We start from the raw sequence: 12,204 nt of genomic DNA on the forward strand, positions 1-12,204 counted from the left end.
TTATGAATTACACTGTAGCTAGCTAATAGAGGATATGATATGTTCATCTGTATTAGTTTTGTAGCATATACTTTAATGTTATTTCTGAATAGGAGTTTATCTTTATAGCATTTTTCATTTAAGATCAAAATAAATTCTTTGGAAGAAGTAATTTAAATATATACATTTTATAATTCTTATGCCCAAAGAAATCTTCAGGTCGCTGATGAAGAACTGTACAAATTTAAATAAACTCAATAAAAACAAACAAACAAAAATCAAAAAGAATACCTACCACTACAGGGAATAAATAATATACATTTTAAATTCCTTAGTTTTAGTCGTGTTCTCTCGGCACGTCAAAATATCAAATTAACTATAAATCACTGGACATTACAAACAACATCCAATTATAAATCGACAATTACAGGTAGATAGTAGCAGGCAAATAAATAATCTCTCATATATGTATGTATATGTGTGTGTGTATAACTAAAATCATATAATTGTTGAAACTACCCAATAGTAATGGTTGGAATTTGTAATTAAAATCGAAGTAAAAGCTTATTACCGGTATTTTAAAATGCATTGCAAACAGAATGACAGCCACACCAATACAGCAAACAGCGACTCATCAGTCAAACAGTCAAACTGATGCCATAACCCATTGTTGTTGGTGTTTATTTGAGCGTATACCCAGCCAAGAGACGGACACACTACTGCTCACATTTATAAACTCGTGCCACAGCCAATACAACAAATCACATGAGTCATCTCTCACAAGTGACAGTAAGCCAAGTGACATTAAATCTAACAAAAATGACCATGAAAATGAAAAAAATAAAAAAAAAAACAAAAAATGTTTGAATTATGAAAACGTCACTCATTGCCTGAAAGGAATGTGTAGAAAAATGTGAATAAAAATGTAGTCTCTTTATAGGAATTAGTTTTGCAGGGTATCCATGAGTAGCTGCAAATGGTGAAATCGACATATTTATGTTAGGGCACTTTACGCTTAAGCGTTAGCCCTCATTCTTATGGCTAAAGATACAATACAAATTTTGCTTCATCGAAATAGTGGTGTTTAGTCCCAAGTATGCACAATGGTCCCAAATCCAAATTTTATGTCCAAAACTATTTCAACGTCCATTTTGTATTGAAATTAATTATTATTTATAATAAATGTGTACAAACAGCAATTCTTACGTTTTATAGACCAAAATGACCAAAAACTGCCAACATTTGTTGAACAGGGTGGTCCCGTTGTCTAATCCAAAATATTGACCTATGTTAATAATTTTTGGTACGAAGGCTTCATATCTTCCAAGAGGTCAAAATACCAAATTTCAGCCGAAGTGGTCATAAAGTGTCGCTAAAATCCAAAAAATATCTAAAATCGGACGGTACTTTTATTTGAAGGCTATGACAAAAAATTTACCTATTTTCAAAAAAAATTATACATACTTGTTTTCTACACTCTGAAATATGAATTTTAAGGAAAATCGGTTGATAGATACGGGTAGTAACGTTCTATTTCAATTGGATACTACGTACAATCACAACAGGTATTTACAAAAAATTCTCCCATCTTAAAATAGAAAAATCTACTTTATTTTAACTGTGGTAAATTTGAGCAAGAATTTCTTTCTCAATTTATTAGTTCAGTCCCCCAGCTATCTTCCGAAATCAATTTGGAGGTGGACAAACTTGGACATTTTTTTAAAAGTTTAAGAATATTTAAAAAGTATTTGTAAAAAATAATTTTTAATATATATAAAAACATTGATTTTAATACGCTAATTTTTCAAATTTTATCGTTCTGTTTGTACATGTGTACTCATTAACAGCTTCCCGATTCATAATAACTTTGGTCTCACTTCTGTATGTTTATGCAGCGACGCAATACAACAAAAATTGTATATTTTACAGCACAAAGTCTGTTTTATGTTTACATAAAAAAGTGTCATCTTTGGTACTGCGCCAATCAACGAATACTAACGTTATTTACAAAAACTAATTATTTTCAGATGACTTGATGTGTTTTTTATTATTCTGTACAAAAAAAAAATAAAATTTCGAAACCTCAAAAATAGGGTTTTGGCCAAAAATTTCCTGATTGAAACCTATGTGGTATGTTTGGACGAAATCGGTTTCAGACAATTTGGAGTCGATTTAGCTCTGTCCAGCTGATTAATGTGAACAATAACTCTCGAAGGGGTAACCAATTCGGTGAACACTTTGTACATCGTAATATCTCTTCGAAACTTACATCAAGTTCCAAAATAGTCTATATCGGTCCACTTCCTCTGTAATCTTTCCCACAAAAGTTTAAATTTTTTTCTAAAGTATAAACATTTTAATATTTCTCACAAGTTCGAAGATAGAATATATCAGCCCTTTCCTTTCAAAAGTCAACACTTTTGTACTTTAATCCGGGTTTGGACCACTTCAAGGCTTGTGTTGAAATTTTAATAGCGGGTAGCCCTTGTGATTATGATTACAAAAGTCTACTTTTTTGGTTTGGTCCCAAAATTTTAAACTTTCCTAACAAAGACACAAACCATTTGCATATTTACGCGGATTCCCAAATGCCTAATTGGGGATAGTATTTCCCAAATTCAACGTTTTCTATATTGTTAAAATCCAATAAAATATCAATAATTTAAAATTATAAAAGTATTTTAAATTTCACAATTTTTTTTTTTAAATTACGAACTGTGTAATTTACCAACATTTTTCTTTAAAATCTGTTGCAACAAAAAATGTTGAATTTGCAACGGGATAACTGAAAGAAAAAATAATAAAATTAAAACTTTTGTCAGCGAGGTGTCTGTAATCGATATACTGAACAAATTTCAAAATTTTATACGTCCATTTTTACATTTGCGCCGTTAGACCAGCGATTTCGATCGATCATCGCGAGTCGATCTAAACAAGTTTAAAATGTGTCAACTAATGTGCCCAGCGAAAAAATCATTTCCAAATAATGGGTTTTTATAGTACTTCTTGGTATTGGTAACTACTTTCAAACCCCCTTATTAACCCATTATTTTAACAAGGGCATGTCGCACTGAATAACTAGTACCATTCCACAGAGGCTGAAAAAATAAGCTAAAACATTCTAAAAATAGAACAATTGAGGTGGAATTTGTTTTTTTCAATTTCAACACACTTCATATTTTTATTTTATCTTACTTTGCTCTCTGCTGAATTTGATCATGCGAACTTCTGATTTGTAGCCGAATACACGACACACTGTGCTACGCGTACGAACATAAAAGGTTGTTTAAATGCTTACATGCGCACCACCACCAACTGTTTTATATACTCATAACAAAAAACTAGCGTGCAGGCGGTGAGCGTTGAACACACAATCCTAGGATTTGTAGTCGGACACACACGCTCTGTGCACAGTACTCATTACTTAGTAAGTACTGTTACCTTGATACATTACTTTGTAATGGGTTTCATAATGACCAACGGATCCTAATTTTTGCTGGGTGTAGATTGATCTCAGGTACATTACAAAGGAAATATCTTCCAATACACCCACCCAAGTTGTCTTCTTTTATTAACAGAAGGATTGATGTTAGTTAGGTCGTCGTTAGTTGTGAAAGTTTACAAGACTGGTACGTAAAAATTCTTTAAATAAAATAAAGTTTTTGGTTTGGGGAAGTAGGAGATTTCCTGACCTTTTGGACGCTTATTTTGGGAATTATTTTTTTCCACTAAAAATGTACAGTTGTTATCGGAACTCTAAAAGCTATTTGCGGTCAAAATTTCAAAACTATCGAAAACGATGCCTTCCTTGTACTGCATTGAAGAGTATTTTTTTAAGGATCATGAGGTGGTACCAGAAGTAGTGGAACGACATAGTCCATCCTACAACTTTATGTAGCTTTTGAATAAATACTCGTATTACTATGTGCAGAGTTTACAAAGAAACCACCCAGCTACCATTTTTCCAAGTCCATCGATACATCTCAAATCGATATAAAATGTTGTACGGACGTGGGAAAATTACCCAAAAGTTTAAAAAAACAAGTTTAGTGACAACTCTCGAAACGAATATTGCGTTGGTCCACACTTTGAATATTTGCATATTTCATCATATTTCTTCCAATATTAAATGAAATTCAAAGGTGGTGCTTACAGGTCCACTCCGGTACCTCTCCCACAAAAATTGGAAAATATTGGCTAAAATGGTACGCGCGATATTTCATAAACGGAGCAACCGATTTGGTCCAAACTTTGGATCTCGAAATATGTTGTCCGAACATAGTTTAAGTTCAAAAGTGGGTCCTATCGGTACTCTTCCTTGGGGTACCACCCACACAAATGTTCAACATTTTTGTGCGGTTAAGGGTTTGTTCGAGGATCCTTTTGAAATATTTACGGAAGGTACTCCTATTGGCCCTGTTTACAGCGATATTATGTTTTTGTAGGCAAGTACATGTTTCCTGACATAATGGTCCCAAAGCTCTAAATTTTATGGCGACCAACTGAAATGACAGGTGCGCGCGATATCTATCGAGAGGAATGACTCCCAAAATAAGACCCACCTCCAAAATGGAATATGTCGATCCATTCATTTAGGTTCCTCCCCATTACTTTTGAGGTTTAAACCAAATCAATATTTTTGTTGGTTCATACGCCAAACAAAAAAACCTAAATACATAAGTGTTAGCTGGGCGCGTACACCATTCGAAAATTACACTGCTAACCATTTTAGTTGGCGGACGTTGGTTTTTTTTAAGTCTTCGACCCATTATTACAGAAATGTTAGATTTCCCCAAAAAAAATTTTTTGTAGAGGAGGTATCAGAATAGATGACCGATATACTCCATATAATTAAAATTGTTCCACAAGCATCCCATACGGGACAAGGAAGACTCCTCACATATATATGCATTTTCTCCCTTTAGACGCAATGTTGAGGGTATATAAATGCATTAATTATCGAAAATATATTTAATTGTTAGCTGTTTAAATTTGTCATATTTATTTGGCACAACGAAAACCAAAGCCAAATACAGACGAATCGAAATGTAAAATTTATTTGATATAATGAAGAATAACTAACCTTGAATCATCAGCTTGTTGAATGACATGTACCAATATTTTGTGTGATTTAATACTTTTTTCTCCTTTGATATTTTACTCAAATACAATTGAGTGAATTTTTTTACGTCAAAAATAGAAATTATTCTGCGCAGTACAGGCGGTTGGATTAAGTAAATGTGCTTTTTTTGTTTGAGATACAAAGAAGCGAGGCAATAAAATTTGCCATAATGCATTTTATGATGCTGGACATGAAAGACGTTGTGTCTGTCGTGTTGTACGTTCGTCAATCGGCGATTATGTCTGCATTATGTTTAGTATTATTTTGAATTTCTCTGACAAAACGTTGCTGAAATTATAACTGACACGACAACCGTTATTTTCAATTGAATTTAATTCGTTTTGAGGAATACTAATGACACAATGCCATCATCGCCATCTCGTTGTACACCCCTGCGATGTGGTTTGGCTTGATACTCATATTTAGTGGCATGATTGTGAGATATTATGTGGTGATTTTAGTGAGAATTGCATCTCGTACAAAATTATGGGAAATTCGTTAATTTGCAGTAACTTGGTCAAAATGATAGTGACAGAAAAATTCACTGTCATTGAAAGATACTGAAAGCTAAAACTAATTACATATAATATTTTGTAAAGAGTTGTGTCGTTTTAGAGCAAACTAGTTGGCGTTATTCCGAAAAATGAACAACCTTCTATTCATAAAGACATGTAAACGAAAGAAGGATTAAAACAAAAATTGAGATATCTCAATTGAACATAAACGAATGAAGTAACGAACTTGAAAAAAGGGACCTAGTTGTTATCGCCGAGTCCGAATGACGACTCTTACGACACCGCTTTTTAGAGAAGTTTTTCATGACTGAAATACTTAGAAAATGTAAGCCAACATTACACTGAGGGGATTTGCCATCGGCGAAAATTTGTATGTTCTGGTCAGGGATTGAACCGCAGACCTTCTGAGTCTTAGGCGGGCGAGCTTACCACTGCACAACTGTGGCAGTCACTTTACTAATCATCAAACTATTTTATTTCAACTTACCAATCAGCTGATCTTTATTCTCGCCAACATTTCCCGGTTGATTGCAATGCAGTATATCCGACAGTGATAGCGACGATGCGATCAATTGACGTTTTTCTTCGAAGTTTAAATAATCCATGGAATTACTGCGTTGTGGCGTTACGGTTATTGTTACGGATTTTTGCATTTTCGCCACCACACACAACTGTTGCTGCTGATGCTGATCATCTTCGGGATCTTCGGACTCATGTGGAACGGTTGAGTTCGAGGATAAAACCAAAGAATTATTGTTGGGATTTAGATCCGTAACATTGGCATTGTTTGACGGCGGCTGATAGTGACTTATGTATTGGAATGGTGAATTTTGAGCTATGGCAGCTGAATATGAGGGTGGCGGATTTAACGGAGATGTGGCTTTGCCGGTGCCAACAACACCGCCACCACCACCTCCATACTGGTGATGATCATTGGCATTGATGGCTGCTACCAAAGAGGCTAAGTTGTTACGGCTATTATTGATGAGATGTGATGCTTGGGAGGTGGGTGGTGATTGGGAGAGTTGCTGATGTTGTTGCTGGAATTTATGCTGTTGCTGCAACTGGGCCAACAACTGTTGCTGCTGCTGTTGATATTGTGGAGGTGGCAAGAATTGCTGTTGTGTCGCTGCCGATTGTTGCTCGTGACCGGCTTGTTGAGCAAAATTTGTTGCCGCATTTAATTTATTGCTGCGCATAGACATAGTGCAGCAGAGTTTATCTTTGGGTGGGAGTGGGAATGAGGTAATGACTCACTCCCCTTTCACTACCACAAACAAACAACAAACAGACACGCACACAAATGAAAATTAAGCAGTAATTTGTGTGTAAATTATTTAATTAGCGCTGTATTCGTTGTCTACTGCGACGACGACGAATGTCTGGCTTGTTATTAGCGACAGTCTGACTGCGTGTTTGTTTTCAATTAAAACCCGGACCGCAATGAAAATACACCAACTACACAATACATGTGCAGAGTTGATCACATAAAAAACACGCAAACAATTTCAATTAATTCTCGCGGAATTTGTTACGAATTACGCACACTAGTCGTTCGTTGTTTGATAAGAAATATCAACAGCCAAGCGAACTACACCGGTCGGTCGTCTGCTAGAAGTCAGGTGGCTTTGAAGAGGTTGTGTGTTGCTACTGTTCTCAGCTGTGGCCCTTGACAATTAAACGGCATTTTACTAGTTCTTGCCGGTAGAGGTTGACCAGATGATGTTTTACTAATCGACCGGCAGGCAGATACTGGAAGGTTGAGTTGTATTTTTTGCCACTGCCACCAAGTGACAATGTTCGCAATGTAATACACTTTGTGTCAATATTTGAAAGGGGATTACGTGGAATTTTCTGCACTTTGTATAATGGAATTTCTTTGGCGATCACAAAGGTAAGGTGATTGGACGGAAGGACGACGTTATGTTGACATAACATTTGAGATGACTGATAGACATTCACTTGGCATTATTGTACTGCACAAATGCACAGAGTTTTCGCACGAAAAATACATAACACAAATATTTACGTATGCAAATGGCTAGATATGGCAGCTAGAACTGTTAAGGGGGGAAGGGAAAGAGAAAATAAAAATAATTGTAAGAATTTAATTAAATGACATTGAATTTGGATACCTTTCGAAGATCAACCAACTTACAACATTTTAAGTACACATTTTTGTTTTTATTTATAATAAATATTATAATACATAGATGTTTAACTTTGAAAACAAATTATGGACTGCAAATTAATTTATGGCCTAATGCTGTTCAATTCACACTTTATTTAGCAAGCATTTTATACTAAAAATGCTTTCATACATACACAAATATGCACCCGCAACCACTCTTCTGATCATTGTCATTGAACTTTAACCTTCAGGAAAGAAATTTCTTTCGTCACCATAAAACAAAAAATGATGTTTAGTAAATTGCTAATATCCCTTCACCATTGTTCATTTACTTCCCTCCTTTGACTATAATACCAGAAAGAAATGAAGAAAAATTGCAAAAGCTGTTCGTTTCCTTCTCAAGTTGTTCGGAATGAATAAATGCAGCTTGCATATCGTACAAGTTTAATTCTTTTCATTTGTTGTTGTTTCATTGGTCGCTGTCACATGTTGTTCATGAAAACCAAAGCGAACAATAACAACAACAGTACACGGAAGACAATAATAACAACAATTACATAGAAACATAGAGAGGCAATGAACAAGTACAATGAGTGAGCAAAGAATAAAGCACTCAATTGTTCTTTACAACTTCCCTTCAATTTAATCATCGTCTTTTGATTCTCATCCACAATGAATTTAAGTACCGGTTGCATAGTAATGTCTTCATATGCTCTTAAGTATCCCCCAACTACCCTTCTTCCAGAACATATTCTCTGTTCCCACATTTGAGATTGCGACCCTTTCGTCATTTGTTTAGGGGTCTCACAAGTGGTTTGTTGTATTTGTTGTTTGGTGGTGTTTCTTCAAGAGATGATTCTTAGAAATAGGAATGCTGGAGATAAACCAAATGTCTAACATTAACTTCCCCAACTGAAAGGAATTGTTGTTGTTTGGACTCCATAACGTTATTCTTTGTAAACTTTTCTGAATTTCGCAGTCACATACATATTAGAGATGGCCATCCCTAACCATCTATGGCAGCGTGAAAAGGGGTAATATTGGTACCTACGGGACAATGATTTAACGTAACAATGAAATTATTGGGGTCCCGACAAAAAGGGTTTAATTTTGACTAAAGATATATATATATATATATATACCTGATATAGATGAGACTTCTCTCAAATAAACGGACCTCCGAGTCAGAACGTATCACCGATCGAATGATAGGTACCACACATAAAGACATTTTGCATGACTAAATTGAAATTGATGCGAACATTACAATGGGGAATTTAGCCGCCGTTGTAGTGACGAAAACTCGAAGAACTCGAACTTCAATGTGTTTAAATATACCATCCGACAGTCAATATTGCACATGAACTGGACTATATATGTGCATACGTCTGAAAGTATAGGCAAAATGGAGTAAATTTTTTGTTTTCTCATCCTGTTGACCTTTCAAAGAACTTCTAAATTTTAAAGGACAATATTTAAAAAAAATATTTTAAATACTTGTAGTTACGAGGGCTGCACGATAACTATATGGCCTAACAATGAAAAAGCGAATATTTACCATCAAATAAACAGGCGACCATTTGCTTCGAAGTAATTCTTACATGAACAACTTTCGTTGGATTTGGCTCGCTTTCGGAGACCTAAACGATCGATTCCTGTTTTGTTTCGGGCTTCTAAGCATAGATCCAAGATTCGTCATCTGTGACGATCTTATAAATGCCGTTTGAAGCACCGCGATTGTTTTTTTTTGCACAATTTCTTTACACTACTCCACGAGATCTTTTTTTTTTTTTTTTTTTTTGAGCGATTGACCAATTTTGCTAAATCTAGCGAAAAAAATCAATTTTTGCGGCTAGGTGTTCATGCAATATCAAATGTTAGTTGGTGCAATTTTTTCTGCCACAAACGCCGATTTTCGGCGACCCTCAGGAACTTCGTTTTTTGGCGAGTTTCGGCCACGATTGAATTCATTAAACCTTTATCGACATATAAAGATTTAATTTGATCGATGTACTCTTGCCGTGATTATCCACGTCGAAAGTTGTAAAAATTATCGGACGAAAATGTTCACAAGTAAATTCCATTTTGTATACCCTCTACCATAAATTGGATGGTATAATTAAATTTATCATTCCATTGGTAACACATCGAAATATTCGTCGGAGACCCTATAAAATATATATATATATTATTGATCAGCATAAAATTCTATGTCGATTTAACCATGTCCGTCTGTCCGTCCCTCTGTCTGTCTGTTGAAATCAAGATACAGCTCGCAATATTAAAAATATTGACTTTCTATATTTTGTTCAGAAGTTTTTATTACTTGCAGGATGGTTGGTATTGAAAATGGGCTATATCGGTCCACGTTTTGATATAGCCCCCATAGAACGGTACCACCCGATTTTCAGTATTTTGAAGGTACTAGCTTCATTATCACACCGAAATGGCTGAAATTTGGCACTTAGTCTTCTTTAAGTGTACAAAACTTTCCGCCTGAATTTTGTCGGTACCGGTCCACGTCTTCATATAGCCCCCATAGAACGGTACCTCCCGATTTTCGGTATTTTGAAGGTTTTACGGCTGAAATTTGATACTTGGTCTACGTTATAAAATCTTCCCCCTGAATTTTGTCGGTATCGGTCCATGCCTTCATATAGCCCCCATAGAACGGTACCTCCCGTTTTTCGGTATTTTGACCTCAATATTCCACCAAAATGGCTAAAGTTTGGTATTAAGCCTTTGTTGGGGGTATACAACTTCCCCCTATAAATTTGTCGGTATAGGTCCACGCCTTCATGTAGCCCACATAGAACGGTACCTCCCAATTTTCGGTATTTTGAAGGTTGTGGCCTCAATTTTCCTCCGAAATGGCTGAAATTTGGTATTTAGACATCGTTTGGGGGTTCTCAACTTTCCGCTTTAAATTTGTCGTATAGGTCCACGCCCTCATATAGTCCCCATACAACGGTACCTCCCGATTTTCGGTATTTTGAAGATTGTGGCCACAATTTTCCTCCGAAATGGCTGAAATTTGGTATTTAGACTTGGTTGGGGATACTCAAACTTCCCCTTTAAATTTGCCGGTATAAGTCCGCGCCTTCATATAGCCCCCATGGAAAGGTACCTCCCGATGTTCGGTATTTTGTATGTTAACAGCCTTTAAGTAGTGCAATACTACATCTTTGTGTTTATTTCAGCTTGAGTCCATATTTTGTTGTAATTCAATTGTTTGAATAACAACAAAATATTTTAAAGTGGATATGAAATTGATTAGTTGCGGGCGAAATGAACACAAAGATGTAAAATTCTGCAGTCCAACAATAAAAAAACGCCAACAACAATAATAGGCTTCAGCACGGCCTTGTTGACCAATGGTAATGCAAAAACAACTTTCTTGTTGTTTTTACCCCCGCTTATTGAAGCAACATTCCTATGTTCGTATTCTTTGCGAAGCAAAGACGACATGAAAACAGTGGTGGATATAAAATTATTTAGTTCGACTCAAATTGTAGGGTAAACAGCTTTAGGGCCATACAGCAAATTTCTCATTTTATTTAATTTGCTAGATGGCTTTATTGACCTGTTTATCGATACAGAGTCGGCGAAAAAGGGAACTGATGAAGTTGTTTGGTGACAACTGAAACTATAGTATTCCCTACCCTTCGCCCGCAACTAATCAATTTCATATCCACTTTAAAATATTTTGTTGTTATTCAAACAATTGAATTACAACAAAATATGGACTCAAGCTGAAATAAACACAAAGATGTAAAATTCTGCAGTCCAACAATAAAAAAACGCCAACAACAGTAGTGCAATACTTTCCGAAATTTCAATATTCTAGCTTTCTTTTTAATAAATATGTATGTGCATGCAATTCTTCAAAGAAAACAAAACATTTTATTGTAAATCACAGCGTGACACGAAAGAAATGAACCATACGCTGGCACCGCGGCATTATAGAAGACCAAAAAAATAAGAAGACACGTGTACCGGCGTTTTTCCCCATCACTTCTACTTTCGCGGAAGCTAGGATATTGAAATGTCAGGAAGCGTTGGACTAAATAAAGGATATTAACATTTATATTTTTGAAAAAAAAAATGCAGGATATTTTCAATGGATTTTTTAGTATTTATTTTTTCAATGACAGTTTTTAATAATTATTTTATAAAGCCAACACTCTCCTTTTTATTATGACACTGACACCAGCATTGTGCGATAACTACAAGCATTTAAAATAAATTTTTTTAATGTTGTCCTTTGAAATTAGAATGTCCTTTGAAAGGTCAACAGGGGAGAAAACGAAAAATTTAAATGCCAATTTAATCCTTTTTTGCCTATAGTTTCAGACATGTCAGATTGATGTGTAGAGAATATCACCTTTGCAACGATGTAACGTAGGTTGTCGTAGGTGGTCAAACAACGAAGATATCGCAATAGCCGCTAATAGAAC

At 35.3% G+C, this 12,204-nt stretch overlaps 1 protein-coding gene across 19 annotated transcripts in view; it reads right to left on the reverse strand.

Moving 5' to 3' along the window:
• The window catches only part of LOC141404013 (phosphatase and actin regulator 1), a 553,592-nt gene that overhangs the window by 302,534 nt on the left and 238,854 nt on the right, over positions 1 to 12,204 (reverse strand). For 5 of the 19 annotated variants that reach the window (XM_073987198.1, XM_073987196.1, XM_073987192.1 and 2 more), the window contains exon 2: positions 6,104 to 7,676. The exons of the other annotated variants lie outside the window; for them this stretch is intronic. In XM_073987198.1, coding sequence (XP_073843299.1) covers positions 6,104 to 6,821 — 718 coding nt within the window. In that variant the 5' untranslated portion in view covers positions 6,822 to 7,676. The remainder of the gene's footprint in view (positions 1 to 6,103; positions 7,677 to 12,204) is intronic. 19 annotated transcript variants of the gene reach the window in all.

This window comes from Musca autumnalis, unplaced genomic scaffold (genome assembly GCF_047663935.1).
Source record: "Musca autumnalis isolate F117 unplaced genomic scaffold, ASM4766393v1 scaffold_4, whole genome shotgun sequence".
Taxonomy (NCBI): Eukaryota; Metazoa; Arthropoda; class Insecta; order Diptera; family Muscidae; genus Musca; species Musca autumnalis.